A 19,030-nucleotide genomic window follows, 5' to 3' on the forward strand; every position below is an offset into this window, starting at 1 on the left:
AGTTTTCAAATTCATTTTACGATTCTTCTATTGTTTTATAAGTCAATCCACAATAGTGCACCCCAATGCATGTCAGACATGTGTTTAAGGTATGTACCTAGTAGGTCCCTTAGGTCCTCTGGCAATTAACTATCCCAAAGCCTAGAACCAAGAGGCATGGAGAGGCAGCATTTAGTTATTATGTCCCCAGCCTGGAACAGCCTGCCAGAGAATCTGAGGGGGACGAAACTGTGGACAAATTTCAAATAGATCTTAAACACATCTTTTTAGCTTTGCTTTTCCTTAGGATGCTTTTTAGTGGTTCAGTTTGTGTCATTCTTTCGTTTTTTTAATCTTATGTTTGTTGTTTTTGTCCTGTAACGCACATTGTGTTGCATGAAATGTGCTGTATAAACAAAGCTTGATTTGATTAATAACCTCTTAGCGCTCTAAAGCTGAAAACCCAACAGATAAAAACACATGCAACAGCAACATGCCCAGGGTTAAAGGAACCGGGTCACTCGAGGGGAAAAAAGCTCTTTAAATTTCTACTGGATTTTTACACTGTCAGCATAAAGCAGGCTGAACATTCAAAAGAGTTTGAATTCATCAATTCAGAAATGTATGTATTGAAGTCAATGTGACTATTCAGTGTGGTTGAGATGTTCCAGTCACATATAATGGGACTGTATGATGTCACATATGACCTTATGACCTGCAGAAGAGCAGGAGCCAGCTTTATGCTGTTGTGAGGACCACCACAAACCCAGGAAACGCGAAGGGAGACACAGCACAGCTGCAGACAGGAGGAGAGGAGATGGAGGGACTGCCTGTTAGAGGTAAGAGCCCACGGACTTACAAGCGCCGCCCCACCAAAAGGGCCTTAAAGGGGCTCAAACACAAACTTACTGGTGTTTTGCAGAACGGTCGGGGACGGACCGGAAAAACTGTCTTTAAGATTCAGAGGGAAATTATGACATCAGACTAGTATTGATGGCGACATAATTGACAGCATCTGGATATCCAATTAAAGCGAGTACTTCATGTGTTGACATTACACCATCACTGGAGACAAATGACCGTTCATTTGTTGCTCTGTTTTGTTTGTCTCCAGTGGGTCTTGTTGCTACTGTATAACATTGCTACTAAAATCAAATGTCCATTCCCATCCACAATGCATTCTAATAATAGTAGAGAAGCAGCAATGACATCAACACATCAATTCTTACTTACAGTATACAGGCATACTGTACTTACTCCATTGAGTCCTATTACTGGTCCTGGGGGACCGGGAGGGCCAGGAGGACCAGGAAGTCCCTAAACACAATTACATCGATCAATAAATCACAGTCAATGACACCTCAGTTCTCTATTAGTTAGTTAGCTGATTGTACTGTAATCCCATAAAATCATGTTCAAAGATGGCGATTCTTACTGGTTGACCAATGGCATCACCCTTGTCTCCCTTCTTCCCTGCCATTCCAGGTCGTCCCTACAGAAGAAAAAGGTAAACACTTACATAGGGCAGTTTACAGTGACGGATGAAACTATCATATAATAACCAAACAAATTAAAACAGTAGTGACAGAGTAGTAACTAAAAACACTAACCGGTCGACCAGGGAACCCGTATTCTCCTTTTTGTCCGGTTGGTCCGATTGGTCCCTTAAAAAGAAAACATGGTATTTTTTCATAACATTTTCACTCAGTAGACAGTAGGGACCAGTTTCCCAGACACAGATTAAGTCTATTCCTGAACTAAAAAGCATGCTCAATGGAAATTCTCCATCAAAAGTACTTAATCTCTGTCCGGGAAGCCAGCCTTATATGTTTACAGTTGTTTCAAACGTCTATAGCTAAGACTAATGTAACAGAGCATTGATTTAACAAGTCTTCATTCACTCACCATGATACCAGCAACTCCAGGGAACCCACGCTCACCCTGTAAACAGCACCCATAGAAGGTCAAAATGCTTATCATCAGACAACCACTACCATACAATGTCTGTTGACCCTAGAGGTAGAAAGAGACGTCACCTTTATTCCTTTTGGTCCCTGAGGGCCCCTGACACCTGTCAACACAGTGCCGTCGGCAGCGATCGTGACACCAGAATCCCCCTTCGCACCCTATGATGAGGAAAGACATAGAAGACACAAAGACATGATCACCAGGTCTTGGTTAGGTTATAAAAATCCTACCTTTCTGATATAAGGTCTAGAGAATATAAATGCCCTAACATGCAAGGGCAGTTAACACTAAAGACAAGAGCTTCCTCTGAGCTTACCTTCATTCCTGGTGGACCGTGAAGACCAGGAAGCCCAATGTCACCCTTTGGTCCTCTTGGGCCCTGGGCCAAGATCACAAGAATAATTATGGACAGAAAAGATAAGCGTATTTGAGCATAATGTACTTACAGTATAGTAGGTAAGTCAAGATATATGTTTTATTCATAACTACAGACTCTTCTCATTATGAAAAGGAAACTACAAGTTTGTAGTGATTCCTATGTTGATGTAAAGAATATTTGTTGATCCGTCATTTGAGAAGCAACCAGATGCCAAACTTGACACATTTATGAAATTGCTTATCCCAGTTAATAATAAGCATGCACCCATTAAAGAAATGACTGTATCGATCGCTGAGGAGTTGAAAAATTGTATGTTTGAGAGGGACGAGGCAAAAGAAATGGCAAATAAGTTTGGCTGCACAACCGATTGACAAATTAAAAATCATGTGACTAAACTGAATAAAAAGAAGAAGAAAATACACTATGAAACAAAGTAGAATGACATAAAGAATGATAGTAAAAAGCTTTTGAGCACCTTATGAAATTTTGGTCAAAAAGGCATACTTCCCTCCATCAATCATTGATTCAGATGACTCATTCATCATAAAACCCACTGATACTGCCAACTACTTTAATGATTTTTTTATTGGCAAGATTAGCAAACTTAGCCATGACATGCCATCAACAAATGCTCACACCACACATGCAAGTCTATCTTACCAAATATGAAAGACAAGAGTTGTAATTTTGAATTCCGGATACTGAGTGAGGAAGAGGTGAAAAAAGTATTGCTGTCTATCAACAATGACAAGCCACCGAGGTCTGACAACTTGGATGAAAAATTACTGAGGATAATTGTCATGTCCCTCCACACCGGTCATATGACTGTAGTATTGATCTCCTTCCGGGAACTACTCCCCCCCGGGGTAGATTATACTCTCTGTCGGCTCCCGAACGTAAGGCTCTCGAGGATTATTTGTCGGTTTCGCTCGACGCCGGTACCATAGTCTCCTCCTCCTCCCCCGCCGGCGCGGGGTTCTTTTTTGTTCAGAAGAAGGACGGGTCCCTGCGCCCATGCGTGGATTATCGAGGGCTGAATGACATAACAGTTAAGAATCGTTATCCGCTTCCTCTTATGTCTTCAGCCTTCGAGATCCTGCAGGGAGCCAGGTTTTTCACCAAATTGGACCTTCGTAACGCCTACCATCTCGTGCGCATCAGGGAGGGGGACGAGTGGAAGACGGCGTTTAACACTCCGTTAGGGCACTTTGAATACCGGGTTCTTCCTTTCGGCCTCGTTAACGCTCCAGCTGTCTTTCAGGCACTAGTTAACGACGTCCTGAGAGACATGCTGAACATTTTTGTTTTCGTTTACATGGATGATATCCTGATTTTTTCACCGTCTCTCTCGATTCATGTTCAGCACGTGCGACGCGTCCTCCAGCGCCTTTTGGAGAACTGTCTTTATGTGAAGGCTGAGAAGTGCACTTTTCATGCCGCCTCTGTCCCTTTTCTCGGTTCCGTTATTTCCGCTGAGGGCATTAAGATGGATCCCGCTAAGGTCCAGGCTGTCATTGATTGGCCCGTTCCTAAGTCACGCGTCGAGCTGCAGCGCTTTCTGGGCTTCGCTAATTTCTACCGTCGTTTCATCCGTAATTTCGGTCAGGTGGCAGCTCCTCTCACAGCCCTTACTTCTGTTAAGACGTGCTTTAAGTGGTCCGTTTCCGCCCAGGGAGCTTTTGATCTTCTTAAGAATCGTTTTACATCCGCACCTATTCTTGTTACACCTGACATCTCTAGACAGTTTGTTGTTGAGGTTGACGCGTCAGAGGTGGGAGCCATTCTTTCTCAGCGCTCTCTCTCTGACGGCAAGGTCCATCCTTGCGCGTTTTTTTCTCATCGCTTATCGCCGTCAGAACGTAACTATGATGTTGGTAATCGCGAACTGCTCGCCATCCGCTTAGCCCTAGGCGAATGGCGACAGTGGTTGGAGGGGGCGACCGTTCCTTTTGTCGTTTGGACTGACCATAGGAACCTTGAGTACATCCGTTCAGCCAAACGACTTAATGCGCGTCAGGCTCGTTGGGCTCTGTTTTTCGCTCGTTTCGAGTTTGTTATTTCTTATCGTCCGGGCTCAAAAACACCAAGCCTGATGCTTTATCTCGTCTCTTCAGTTCTTCTGAGGTCTCCACCGACCCCGATGGGATTCTCCCTGAGGGGCGTGTTGTCGGGTTGACTGTCTGGGGAATTGAGAGGCAGGTAAAGCAAGCACTCGCTCACACTCCGTCGCCGCGAGCTTGCCCTAGGAACCTTCTGTTCGTTCCCGTTCCTACTCGTCCGGCCGTTCTTCAGTGGGCCCACTCTGCCAAGTTAGCCGGCCACCCCGGCGTTCGGGGTACGCTCGCTTCCATTCGCCAGCGTTTCTGGTGGCCCACTCGGGAACGTGACGCACGTCGATTTGTCGCCGCTTGTTCGGTCTGCGCGCAGACTAAATCTGGGAACTCTCCTCCTGCCGGCCGTCTCAGACCGCTTCCCATTCCCTCTCGACCGTGGTCTCACATCGCTTTAGATTTTATCACCGGACTGCCTTCATCAGCGGGGAAGACAGTTATTCTTACGGTTGTCGATAGATTCTCTAAGGCGGCTCATTTCATTCCTCTCGATAAGCTCCCTTCTGCTAAGGAGACGGCTCAGATCATTATCGAGAATGTTTTCCGAATTCATGGCCTTCCGTCTGACGTCGTTTCCGACAGAGGCCCGCAGTTCACGTCTCAATTTTGGAGGGAGTTTTGCCGTTTGATTGGGGCTTCCGTCAGTCTCTCGTCCGGCTTTCATCCCCAGTCTAACGGTCAAGCCGAACGGGCCAATCAGACTGTTGGTCGCATTTTACGCAGTCTTTCTTTTCGTAACCCTGCGTCTTGGTCAGAACAGCTCCCCTGGGCAGAGTACGCCCACAACTCGCTTCCCTCGTCTGCTACCGGTCTATCCCCTTTTCAGTGTAGCCTCGGGTACCAGCCTCCGCTGTTCTCATCTCAGCTCGCCGAGTCCTGCGTCCCCTCCGCTCAGGCTTTTGTCCAGCGTTGCGAGCGCACCTGGAAGGGGGTCAGGTCGGCACTTTGCCGTAATAGGGCGCAGACTGTGAGGGCCGCTAATAAGCGTAGGACCAAGAGTCCTAGATATTGTTGCGGTCAGAGAGTATGGCTCTCCACTCAGAACCTTCCCCTTAAGACAGCTTCTCGCAAGTTGGCCCCGCGGTTCATTGGTCCGTTCCGTATTTCCCAGGTCATTAATCCTGTCGCAGTGAGACTTCTTCTCCCGCGCTATCTTCGTCGCGTTCACCCGGTCTTCCATGTCTCCTGTGTTAAGCCCGTTCTTCGCGCCCCCGCTCGTCCCTCCCCCCATCCTTGTCGAGGGCGCACCCATCTACAGGGTTCGTAAGATTTTGGACATGCGCCCTCGGGGCCGTGGTCATCAGTACCTAGTGGATTGGGAGGGGTACGGTCCTGAGGAGAGGAGTTGGGTTCCCTCTCGGGACGTGCTGGACCGTTCGCTGATCGATGATTTCCTCCGTTGCCGCCAGGTTTCCTCCTCGAGTGCGCCAGGAGGCGCTCGGTGAGTGGGGGGGTACTGTCATGTCTTGTTATGTCTGTTCCTGTCCTTTCTCTTCATTCTCTCTCTCTGCTGGTCTTTTTAGGTTACCTTCTCTGTCTCTCATCCCTCAGCTGTTCTACATTTCCCCTAACTAGCTCATTCTCTCTTTCCCCACCTGTTCTCTCTTCCCCCTCTGATTAGGTCTCTATTTCTTTCTCTGTTCCTGCTACTTTCAGTGTCTGATTCTTGTTTGTGTTTTTTGATGCCAGAAGCAAGCTGTCGTCTCGTTTGCTTCCACCTTGTCCTGTCCTGTCGGAGTCTGCATGGCAGGTGTATCCTGCATTATACTACGTTCTTTTGTTCCATTGACTACGTTGGAAGAGGATTTATGCCATTCCTGTTTTTTATTAAAGAACTCTGTTTTCTGTTAAAACCGCGTTTGGGTCTTCACTCAAGTTCATAACAATAATAGCGAACGATATTGCCACTCCTATTTTCCATATATTCAATTTAAGCCTACTAGAAAGTGTGTGCCCTGAGGCCTGTAGGGAAGCAAAAGTCATTCTGCTACCTAAGAATAGTAAAGCACGATTTACTGTCTCAAATAGCTGACCAATCAGCCTGTTACCAACCCTTAGTAAACTTTTGGAGAAAATTGTGTTTGACCAAATACAATGCTACTTTACAGTAAAGAAATTGACAACATATTTTCGGCATTCTTATAGGGAAGGACATTCAACAAGCACTTACACAAATTACTGATGATGATACAAAGATTGTGGGGGCTGTTTTGTTAGATTTCAGTGTGGCTTTTGACATTATTGATCATAGTCTGCTGCTGGAAAAACGTATGGTGTTATGGCTTTACACCCCTTGCAATATTGTGGATAAAGAGTTACCTGTCTAACACAATACAGAGGGTGTTCTTTAATGGAAGCCTATCCAACATAATCCAGGTAGAAATAGGAAGTCCCCAGGGTAGCTGTCTAGGCCTCTTACTATTTTCAATCTTTACTAATGACATGCCACTGGCTTTGAGTAAAGCCAAGGAATAAGTTAGTCCTAAATATTTCAAAACAAAAAGCATTGTATTTGGCACAAATCATTCACTAAACCTTACAAAAAATTGTGATGAATAAGGTGAATATTGAGCAAGTTAAGGTAACTAAACTGCTTGGAGTAATGCTGGATTGTAAACTGTCATGGTCAAAACATATTCATACAACAGTAGCTAAGATGGGGAGAAGTCTGTACATAATAAAGCACTGCTCTGCCTTCTTAACAGCACTATCAACAAGGCAGGTTCTACAGTCCCTAGTTTTGTCGCATCTGGACTACTGTTCAGTTGTGGTCAAGTGCCACAAAGAGGGACTTAGGAAAATGGCAATTGCCTCAGAACAGGGCAGCACGGCTGGCCCTTAGATGTACACAGAGAGCTAACATTAATGTGTCAATCTCTCCTGGCTGAAAGTGGAGGGGAGATTGATTTCATCACTACTTGTAATTGGGAGAGATATTGACATGTTGAATGTACCGGGCTGTCTGTTTGAACTACTGGCACACAGCTCAGACACGCATGCATACCGCACAAGACATGCCACCAGAGGTCTCTTCACAGTCCCCTAGTCCAGAACTTACTATGAGAGGCGCACAGTGCTACATAGAGCCATGACTACATGGAACTCTATTCCACATCAAGTAACTCATGTAGGTAGTAATATTAGATTTAAAAACAGATAAAAATATACCTTATGGAACAACTGGGACTGTAAAGCAACACAAACATAGGCACAGACAATTGCATGCAAACACACGATAACATACGCACTATACACACACGTACCATGGCTTTTTTGTTGTAGATATGTGGTAGTAGAGTAGTGGCCTGAGGGCACACACTTAATGTGTTGTGAAATCTGTTGTGAATGTATTGTAATGTTTTTTAAATTCTATAACTGACTTAATTTTGCTGCACACCAGAAAGAGTAGCTGCTGCCTTGGCAGAAACTAATGGGGATCCTTAATACATACAAATACCCAATTCCTTCCCATGGCAGCAAAAACTAAATTAAATCTGTAATACAGTAATTCATAAATGTACAATGGATCCTGCATGCTATATATGGGGTTATCACATTAAGAATGGAATTTCTCTTACAGGGAATCCTGCTCTGCCAGGCTCTCCTTCGGGGCCCTGTGACATGAAACAAAACACACATATTATTAACGCATGGAATAATACAGTAACATGAAGTGTCTATGCAGCATGTATTAGCAACCATCTCACAGAATACACACATTTCAAGGCTGTAATGTATCAACAATCTTTAGACCTGATATAATCATGATTGAGTGTAAGTGTATACATACATTATGTAAGTAAGCTAAGCATATGCATTGTATAACCTAACTATATGTATTCTGGATCAATTATGCATTATGGTTGTATTAATGGTAGATTGGATGGTTCGGCTGAAATTTAGCTGAACCTACCTCTAGTAAATAGGAATTGAGGAATTGAAAACAGGCCACTCTGGCTTTACAAATGATAGATGGGACCAGAATGTATGAATCATTATGTCATTGCTCATGCATGACAAAACAACAAATGCAAACTGCCCTGAGGCATATTGATATGTGCCATGCTTCAGCGTCCAGCCCATTTAATGTAGAGCAGAATGGTCATTTCGATTAAATTATAATCGACTAGTTTCAGAAATACATATCAACTGAACATTGTGTTTCTCACCATCGGGCCAGGGGGCCCACGGATCTGATTAAACATGCCCTCTGTGTCGTTCAGGAGGAGCTGAGGATAAATATATTCCACACTGATTACAATAGTAAATATGCTGTATCTATACAAGCTATACACTTTACATACTCTACAAACTATGAATATTTGAAAACCAAGTGGATGGCGATGAATACAATTGCAACATACATCTCAAGTTACTTCATGTAATATACAGTGAGGGAAAAAGTATTTGATCCCCTGCTGATTTTGTACGTTTGCCCACTGACAAAGAAATGATCAGTCTATAATTTTAATGATAGGTTTTTTTGAACAGTGAAAAAAATCCAGAAAAACGCATGTCAAAAATGTTATAAATTGATTTGCATTGACACCTCACAATCAGAAATATTTCTGGCTCCCAGGTGTCTTTTATACAGGTAACGAGCTGAGATTAGGAGCACACTCTTAAAGGGAGTGCTCCCAATCTCAGTTTGTTACCTGTAGAAAAGACACCTGACCACAGAAGCAATCAATCAATCAGATTCCAAACTCTCCACCATGGCCAAGACCAAAGAGCTCTCCAAGGATGTCAGGGACAAGATTGTAGACCAACACAAGGCTGGAATGGGCTTCAAGACCATTGCCAAGCAGCTTGGTGAGAAGGTGACAACAGTTGGTGTGATTATTCGCAAATGGAAGAAACACAAATGAACTGTCAATCTCCCTCGGTCTGGGGCTCCATGCAAGATCTCACCTCGTGGAGTTGCAATGATCATGAGAATGGTGAGGAATCAGCCCAGAACTACACGGGAGGATCTTGTCAATGATCTCAAGGCAGCTGGGACCATAGTCACCAAGAAAACAATTGGTAACACACTACGCCGTGAAGGACTGAAATCCTGCAGCGCCCACAAGGTCCCCTTGCTCAAAAAAGCACATATACATGCCCTTCTGATGTTTGCCAAAGAACATCTGAATTATTCAGAGGACAACTGGGTGAAAGTGTTGTGGTCAGATGAGACCAAAATGGAGCACTTTGGCATCAACTCAACTCGCCGTGTTTGGAGGAGGAGGAATGCTGCCTATGACCCCAATAACACCATCCCCACCGTCAAACATGGAGGCGGAAACATTATGCTTTGGGGGTGTTTTTCTGCTAAGGGAACAGGACAACTTCACCGCATCAAAGGGACGATGGACGGGGCAATGTACCATCAAATCTTGGGTGAGAACCTCCTTCCCTCAGCCAGGGCATTGAAAATGGGTCGTGGATGGGTATTCCAGCATGACAATGACCCAAAACACACAGCCAAGGCAAAAGAGGTGTGGCTCAAGAAGAAGCAGCCTAGCCAGTCTCCAGACCTTAATCCCATAGAACATCTGTGGAGGGAGCTGAAGGTTCGAGTTGCCAAACGTCAGCCTCGAAACCTTAATGACTTGGAGAAGATCTGCAAAGAGGAGTGGGACAAAATCCCTCCTGAGATGTGTTCCAACCTGGTGGCCAACTACAAGAAACGTCTGACCTCTGTGATTGCCAACAAGGGTTTTTGCCATCAAGTACTAAGTCATGTTTTGCAGAGGGGTCAAATACTTATTTCCCTCATTAAAATGCAAATCAACTTATAACATTTTTGACATGGGTTTTTCTGGATTTTTTTGTTGTTATTCTGTTTCTCACTGTTCAAATAAACCTAACATTAAAGTTATACACTGATCATTTCTTTGTCAGTGGGCAAATGTACAAAATCAGCAGGGGATCAAATACTTTTTTCCCTCACTGTACGTGTGCACACCAATTTGGTTATGAATACTCATGAAGGTAATAACCCCTTAATAAACCACAACAGCTCTATTCCTGGTCAATGTGTGTGTTTTATTTGCGAAACAGCACCCAGACAGAGGATGGGAGTTGTGAGGGGTGGACGTACATCCTGCAGATTGATGATGGGACCTGGAGAGCCGGGAGGACCAGGAGAACCAGGTACACTGTGTCCATCAGGGCCACACTCTCCCTGGAAGACACAGCACACAGGACAGTTAGGATACTGCCGCCCCCCCCCCCCCACTATTTTTATTTATGAGAGGTATTGACATGTTGAATGCACCAAGCTGTCTGTCTAAACTACTGGCACACAGCTCGGACACACATGCATACCCTACAAGACATGTCACAAGAGGTCTCTTCACAGTCCCCAAGTCCAGAACAGACTATTGGAGGCTCACAGTACTACATAGAGCCATGACTACATGGAACTCTATTCCACATCAAGTAACTGACACAAGCAGTAAAATTTGATTTAAAAAAACAGATTAAAAAACACCTTATGGAAGAGCGGGGACTGGCACAGACACACACGATAACATACACACTATACATACACATGGATTTAGTACTGTAGATATGAGGTAGTGGTGGAGTAGGAGCCTGAGGGCACACAGTGTGTTGTGAAATCTGTGAATGTATCGTAATGTTTTTAAAATAGTATAAACTGCCTTAATTTTGCTGGACCCCAGGAAGAGTAGCTGCTGGTCTATAATGTTGTAGCAGGCTTTGATGCAACCACACGTAATATATGATGAACAGTAGATGAGGGTAGAAGAACAGCCCACAACAGGGTTAGTTTGGAGTCGTTCTGCTGTCTAACACTAAACATACCTTTGGTCCTGGATCGCCTTTGTCTCCTTTCAATCCCTGGGGAGAGACAAGTAAAGAAAGCATAGCGTATCAAACACCTTCGTAGTAAGACAGTAAGTAGATGAAAGTAAGCCGGTACGGAAATAGTGGGGGTGCACTGTACCGGTAAAACATGAGACTTCAACAATTATAAAAAATAAAGATGGCAAGAAAACTGTAGGTTATTAAATCAAAATGTATCATAACTGCCTGTTAGCCACATGAAAAATGTGCGAATGGTCTTGAAAACGGGTGTTATATGCTACAAAATGCAGTGTGGTTTGATGTGAACACAAACATTTTGGCTCGGCAGAGATGACTGGCCGTGACCGACACACGCGCGGACAGCAGTGGACACATCAATTAAATCTACTTTAATCCCTGGGTTTAGCTAAGATTTAAGTTCATGGTTACTGCACGTGAGGCATGGTGTACTTTCTGGTTCAATACTGACCCTGGCGCCAGGAAGTCCAGCTAGCCCTTGGAGTCCCTCAGGGCCAGGAGCACCAGGCTCACCCTGAAAAGAGACCAAATAAACCTGAAGACAGGATAAATTACACAGTATATGGAGACACGACCATCAATGTCCATCATTATTGTAGAAGGTGGTGTAAAATAGATGCAACCAACCTTCACTGACAACCCAGGAGCCCCATCCTTCCCATCTTCACCCTGTAGAAAACAAACAGGATATACAACTTATCAGATTTCCATGTGAACCAACACTGAACAAAAATATAAACGCAACATGTAAAGTGTTGATCCCATGTTTCATAAGCTGAAATCTTAGAAATTGTCCATGTGCACAAAAAGCTTATTTCTCTCAAATCTGTTTACATCCCTGAGTGAGCATTTCTCCTTTGTCAAGATAATCCATCCACCAGACAGGTGTGGCATATCAAGAAGTTGATTAAACAGCATGATCATTACACAGATGCACCTTGTGTTGGGACAATAAAAGGCACTCTAAAATGTGCAGTTTTGTCACGTAACACAATGCCACAGATGTCTCAAGTTTTGAGGGAGCGTGCAATTGGCATAATGACTGCAGGAATGTACACCAGAGCTGTTGCCAGAGAATGTAATGTTAATTTCTCTACAATAAGCCACCTCTAATGTAATTTTAGAGAATTTGGCCTCACAACCGCAGACCACATGTAACCACTTTAGCCCAGGACCTCCACATCCGACTTCTTCACCTGCGGGTTGTCTGAGACCAGCCATCCGGAAGGCTGATGAAATTGTGGGTTTGCACAACTGGAGAATTTCTGCACAAACAGTCAGAAACCATCTCAGGGAAGCTCATCTGTGTGCTCACCAGATTCTTGACCAGTTCTGTGTCGTAACCAACTTCAGTGGGCAAATGCTCCCCTTCAATAGCCACTGGCACATTGGAGAAGTGTGGTTTTCACAGATGAATCCCAGTTTCAACTGTACTGGGCAGATGTCAGATGGCGTGTTTTGCATCGTGTTGGCGAGCGGTTTGCTGATGTCAAGATTGTGAACAGAGTGCCCCATGGTGCCAATGGGTTATGGTATGGGCAGGCATAACGCAATGGACAACGGACACAATTGCTTTTTGTTGATGTTAATCTGAATGCACAGGGATACCGTGACAAGATCCTGAGGCACATTGTTGTGCCATTCATCCGCTGCTATCACCTCATGTTTCAGCATGGCCCCATGTCGCAAGGATTTGTACACAATTCCTGGAAGCTGAAAATGTCCCATTTTAAGTTAGGGCAAATCAAGTCAGAAATGTTAAAGTGGAAAAAAACAACTTTAGAAGCCCTTTTAAACCTTGAATACACTAAAGTTAGCATTTCTTGTAGTGCAGGACATTTCCTGCCACAACAGTGAGATCAAATTAAGATCCTACACCTGTATTCCACAACCTAGTTATTTTCATGTTTGTAATCTACCTTTGGTCCTGCAGAGCCAGGAAGACCAGGAGGTCCCTATAGAAGAGAGTAGATAATAACAGTTATTCTCATGAAAACTTAAGGAGAAAGACCATTTACAAGTACTTAAAAACTACAGGAGACACACACATACACCACTCTCACTCACCTGAGGGCCTTTGAGTCCTACGCCAAGGAGCATGTCATTCTTCCCAGACCCCTCCATATCCTGCAAGCACCAACACACAACACTGTTGCATTCAGAATCAATAGAGACAAAACAAGTCAACCGTATGTTAGGAAACTGACTCAACAGTAAAATCAACAAAACAGCACCTCAACAAACAATCCTGCTCCTGGGGGTCCGGGGGGGCCAGGCAGCCCCCGAGGGCCAGTGTCACCCCTCTTCCCCTCTGGTCCCCTCAGCCCTGTAGCTCCTGCCAACCCTTGGTCACCTGGTTCTCCCTGCAGGGAAGAATAGGCCCATTAAACTGACTATGAAGAACATGGTATAGTTTTGACTTTACAATAAAGTCGATGTTACTGCGTGTCAGCAACATGATTAGGAACTTAGGTCTCATTGTTTGATTAAAACATTCCCTAACCAGAAACCGTGGATTGATGGCAGCATTCGCGTGAAACTGAAAGCACGAACCACTGCTTTTAATCAGGGCAAGGTGTCTGGTAACATGACTGAATACAAACAGTGCAGCTATTTCCTCCGTAAGGCTATCAAACAAGCTAAGCGTCAGTACAGAGACAAAGTAGAATCTCAATTCAACGGCTCAGACACAAGAGGCATGTGGCAGGGTCTACAGTCAATCACGGACTACAGGAAGAAATCCAGCCCAGTCACGGACCAGGATGTCTTGCTCCCAGGCAGACTAAATAACTTTTTTGCCCGCTTTGAGGACAATACAGTGCCACTGACACGGCCTGCAACAGAAACATGCGGTCTCTCCTTCACTGCAGCCGAGGTGAGTAAAACATTTAAACGTGTTAACCCTCGCAAGGCTGCAGGCCCAGACAGCATCCCCAGCCACGCCCTCAGAGCATGCGCAGACCAGCTGGCTGGTGTGTTTACGGACATATTCAATCAATCCCTATACCAGTCTGCTGTTCCCACATGCTTCAAGAGGGCCACCATTGTTCCTGTTCCCAAGAAAGCTAAGGTAACTGAGCTAAACGACTACCGCCCCGCAGCACTCACTTCCGTCATCATGAAGTGCTTTGAGAGACTAGTCAAGGACCATATCACCTCCACCCTACCTGACACCCTAGACCCACTCCAATTTGCTTACCGCCCAAATAGGTCCACAGACGATGCAATCTCAACCACACTGCACACTGCCCTAACCCATCTGGACAAGAGGAAAACCTATGCAAGAATGCTGTTCATCAACTACAGCTCGGCATTCAACACCATAGTACCCTCCAAGCTCGTTATCAAGCTCGAGACCCTGGGTCTCGACCCTGCCCTGTGCAACTGGGTACTGGACTTCCTGACGGGCAGCCCCCAGGTGGTGAGGGTAGGTAACAACATCTCCTCCTCGCTGATCCTCAACACTGGGGCCCCACAAGGGTGCGTTCTGAGCCCTCTCCTGTACTCCCTGTTCACCCACGACTGCGTGGCCACGCACGCCTCCAACTCAATCATCAAGTTTGCGGACGACACAACAGTGGTAGGCTTGATTACCAACAACGACGAGACGGCCTACAGGGAGGAGGTGAGGGCCCTCGGAGTGTGGTGTCAGGAAAATAACCTCACACTCAACGTCAACAAATCTAAGGAAATGATTGTGGACTTCAGGAAACAGCAGAGGGAACACCCCCCTATCCACATTGATGGAACAGTAGTGGAGAGAGTAGCAAGTTTTAAGTTCCTCGGCATACACATCACAGACAAACTGAATTGGTCCACTCACACAGACAGCATCGTGAAGAAGGCGCAGCAGTGCCTCTTCAACCTCAGGAGGCTGAAGAAATTCGGCTTGTCACCAAAAGCACTCACAAACTTCTACAGATGCACAATCGAGAGCATCCTGGCGGGCTGTATCACCGCCTGGTACGGCAACTGCTCCGCCCTCAACCGTAAGGCTCTCCAGAGGGTAGTGAGGTCTGCACAACGCATCACCGGGGGCAAACTACCTGCCCTCCAGGACACCTACACCACCCGATGTTACAGGAAGGCCATAAAGATCATCAAGGACATCAACCACCCGAGCCACTGCCTGTTCACCCCGCTATCATCCAGAAGGCGAGGTCAGTACAGGTGCATCAAAGCTGGGACCGAGAGACTGAAAAACAGCTTCTATCTCAAGGCCATCAGACTGTTAAACAGCCACCACTAACATTGAGTGGCTGCTGCCAACACACTGACACTGACTCAACTCCAGCCACTTTAATCATGGGAATTGATGGGAAATTATGTAAATATATCACTAGCCACTTTAAACAATGCTACCTTATATAATGTTACTTACCCTACATTATTCATCTCATATGCATACGTAAGAACCTTGGCGTGATCCTGGACAACACCCTGTCGTTCTCAACTAACATCAAGGCGGTGGCCCGTTCTTGTAGGTTCATGCTCTACAACATCCGCAGAGTACGACCCTGCCTCACACAGGAAGCGGCACAGGTCCTAATCCAGGCACTTGTCATCTCCCGTCTGGATTACTGCAACTCGCTGTTGGCTGGGCTCCCTGCCTGTGCCATTAAACCCCTACAGCTCATCCAGAACGCCGCAGCCCGTCTGGTGTTCAACCTTCCCAAGTTCTCTCACGTCACCCCGCTCCTCCGCTCTCTCCACTGGCTTCCAGTTGAAGCTCGCATCCGCTACAAGACCATGGTGCTTGCCTACGGAGCTGTGAGGGGAACGGCACCCCAGTACCTCCAGGCTCTGATCAGGCCCTACACCCAAACAAGGGCACTGCGTTCATCCACCTCTGGCCTGCTCGCCTCCATACCACTGAGGAAGTACAGTTCCCGCTCAGCCCAGTCAAAACTGTTCGCTGCTCTGGCCCCCCAATGGTGGAACAAACTCCCTCACGACGCCAGGACAGCGGAGTCAATCACCACCTTCCGGAGACACCTGAAACCCCACCTCTTCAAGGAATACCTAGGGTAGGATAAAGTAATCCTTCTCACCCCCCCCTTTAATGATTTAGATGCACTATTGTAAAGTGGCTGTTCCACTGGATGTCAGAAGGTGAATTCACCAATTTGTAAGTCGCTCTGGATAAGAGCGTCTGCTAAATGACTTAAATGTAAATGTAAATGTATATACTGTACTCTATATCATCGACTGCATCCTTATGTAATACATGTATCACTAGCCACTTTAACTATGCCACTTTGTTTACATACTCATCTCATATGTATATACTGTACTCGATACCATCTACTGTATCTTGCCTATGCTGCTCTGTACCATCACTCATTCATATATCCTTATGTACATATTCTTTATCCCCTTACACTGTGTATAAGACAGTAGTTTAGGAATTACTTGTTGGTTATTACTGCATTGTCGGAACTAGAAGCACAAGCATTTCGCTACACTCGCATTAACATCTGCTAACCATGTGTATGTGACAAATAAAATTTGATTTGATTTAACTGATAACTGAGTTATCAGATGGTTAGAAATACCTTCGGTCCAACTCGTCCTTGTTCACCCTATGTGAGGAAGAGAGATCGGTTAATGTAAACATTTGCAATGGAATTGGTTATAGGGGATCAAATGCCGACATTAGCCTCCAGAGTAACTACCATCTTACCTTCAGACCTTTAGGCCCCGTCGGCCCAACATCCCCATCCAGACCAGGTTGACCCTGAAATCAACAGCAGAGAGATGTGATGTCACAACCGCCGCTCTCTGAATTTCATGCACAAACAGGTCCCACAAGTGACTAGTCAACCATGACCAAGACTGTGTTGCTTTCCTTCGAGTGATAGTAGCAACCATAGACACTGTTGCAAAGATAACGTTCAAAAATTCTTTAGAAAAGGTTTCTCGACATAGTAATTGTTGATTATTTTGTAACTTTATTGAATCCCTCAGAATTAGTTACTTTCCAGCATTAAAATATAACATTCCTCTGTCTAAATAGTTGTACATTTTTTACAAATATAAATCATTGCCAGCCTGTGCCACCATTGTCCCTTTTGCCATTCCTGAAGGAACAACATGGCTCATTGACTGTAAAAAATAAAGGGCAAGCTCCATAAATGCAGTTAGTGAAAGCACGCAGGCAACAGACTTATATAAAAAGGCAGGTTCTCTCCAATGTACAGTAGCTTGACCATGTTTGATCTATGAAGCACATAGCTCAAGCTTAATGTCCATCAAGGCCGTTAAAGTCAAACCTGGGTTGTTTCCCGCTAAATGAGAGGATTGGGAATGAGCATAGACCCCATGATGGTTTCATAGATGGGTAAACAATTCAAAGCAGAGGCACATGTGCGCACACACACACAGGAGTGGCGTACCGCAGTTTTGTGGGGCCTCCACAAGGTCTGAGCAATTCCCACCCCTGTTAGAAGTTATTTTTTTTTTGGGGGGGGTTCTACATATTTTGCCATGGGCAAAGAGAAACATTTTGCAGTTGTATAGCTAATCTCATGCTATTCTACACATTTTGTCATGGGGTTGAGAGAAATGATGCTGTTTTAAAGCTAATTCCTTGCAATTCCACACATATTATTGCCATGGGGCAGAGAGAAAACATTTTAGTTTTATAGCTCATTTCATGATATTCTACACATTTTGCAATGAGGGTGAGAGAATTTTGCATTTTTAAAGCTAATTTCTGTCTATTTTACACATTTTGCCATAAGGCTGAGAGAAAATGTAATTTTACAGCTAATTTCCTGTAATTCTAATCATTTTTGCCATGGCTTGTGACCTGTTCATGTAGAGTATCAGTCAAACGTTTGGACACACCTACTCATTCAAGGGTTTTTCTTTATTTTTACATGAGGACCTGTGGCGGTCCTCATGAGAGCCAGTTTCATCATAGCGCTTGATGGTTTTTGCGACTGCACTTGAAGAAACGTTCAAAGTTTCCGGTTTGACTGACCTTCATGTCTTAAAATTTTGATGGACTGTTGTTTCTCTTTGCTAATTTGAGCTGTTCTTGCCATAATAAGGGCTTGGTCTTTTACCAAATAGTGCTATTTTCTGTATACCACCCCTACCATGTGACAACACAACTGATTGGCTCAAACGCATTAAGGAGGAAAAAATTCCACAAATTAACTTTTAACAAGGCACACCTGTTAATTGAAATACATTCCAGGTGACTACCTCATGAAGCTGGTTGAGAGAATGCCAAGAGTGTGCAAGGTTTTCATCAAGGCAAAGGGTGGCTACTTTTAAGAATCTCAAATATAAAAACACTTTTTTGGTTACTGCATGGTTCCATATGTGGTTTATCATAGTTTTGATGTCTACACTGTCTATACCCCCCCCCCCCCCCCGCACAAAAGGCCCACCGAGCTAGTGGGGCCCCCGACCTTGTGTGGTATGCCAGTGACACACACACAAAGACACACACACACTCATCCCATGTACAGTAAGTTAAATGGCGCAGGCTGTTAGAAAACATGGTTGGAGAGAACAGTCTGCCTTTTCAAGCCTACTGGTTCAGTGAAGGAACCAGGGGAATACCTCGCCAGAACCAAGCCCAGAGCCGAACAACCCTGAGCCAAACTCAGAGTCAAACCCAGAGCCCAAGCCAGAACCACTAAACCAATCCTCATTCACCTGAAAAAATAAAGGCCAGGGACAACCAGGTCAATAACAACAGAGAGTGGAGAGGAAACCACTGTCAACTACAATGCATACACATACA

General features: G+C 44.9%; 1 protein-coding gene across 3 annotated transcripts in view; it reads right to left on the minus strand.

Annotated features, from left to right (window-relative positions):
- The window catches only part of LOC135558758 (collagen alpha-1(XVIII) chain-like), a 38,573-nt gene that overhangs the window by 6,550 nt on the left and 12,993 nt on the right, over positions 1 to 19,030 (minus strand). The window contains exons 13-31 of one of the 3 annotated variants that reach the window (XM_064992851.1): positions 18,847 to 18,942; positions 16,955 to 17,008; positions 16,827 to 16,853; positions 13,506 to 13,634; positions 13,339 to 13,398; positions 13,191 to 13,226; positions 11,899 to 11,940; positions 11,723 to 11,785; positions 11,251 to 11,286; positions 10,523 to 10,606; positions 8,607 to 8,666; positions 8,016 to 8,051; positions 2,264 to 2,326; positions 2,016 to 2,105; positions 1,885 to 1,920; positions 1,590 to 1,643; positions 1,415 to 1,471; positions 1,237 to 1,296; positions 889 to 930 (exon numbers count right to left, since the gene is read on the minus strand). In XM_064992851.1, the coding sequence (XP_064848923.1) occupies positions 889 to 930; positions 1,237 to 1,296; positions 1,415 to 1,471; positions 1,590 to 1,643; positions 1,885 to 1,920; positions 2,016 to 2,105; positions 2,264 to 2,326; positions 8,016 to 8,051; positions 8,607 to 8,666; positions 10,523 to 10,606; positions 11,251 to 11,286; positions 11,723 to 11,785; positions 11,899 to 11,940; positions 13,191 to 13,226; positions 13,339 to 13,398; positions 13,506 to 13,634; positions 16,827 to 16,853; positions 16,955 to 17,008; positions 18,847 to 18,942 (1,125 nt within the window). The remainder of the gene's footprint in view (positions 1 to 888; positions 931 to 1,236; positions 1,297 to 1,414; positions 1,472 to 1,589; positions 1,644 to 1,884; positions 1,921 to 2,015; positions 2,106 to 2,263; positions 2,327 to 8,015; positions 8,052 to 8,606; positions 8,667 to 10,522; positions 10,607 to 11,250; positions 11,287 to 11,722; positions 11,786 to 11,898; positions 11,941 to 13,190; positions 13,227 to 13,338; positions 13,399 to 13,505; positions 13,635 to 16,826; positions 16,854 to 16,954; positions 17,009 to 18,846; positions 18,943 to 19,030) is intronic. The other 2 variants (XM_064992853.1, XM_064992852.1) reach the window with 2 other exon arrangements.

The sequence above is a fragment of the Oncorhynchus masou genome, chromosome 17 (genome assembly GCF_036934945.1).
Source record: "Oncorhynchus masou masou isolate Uvic2021 chromosome 17, UVic_Omas_1.1, whole genome shotgun sequence".
In the NCBI taxonomy this organism is placed as follows: domain Eukaryota; kingdom Metazoa; phylum Chordata; class Actinopteri; order Salmoniformes; family Salmonidae; genus Oncorhynchus; species Oncorhynchus masou.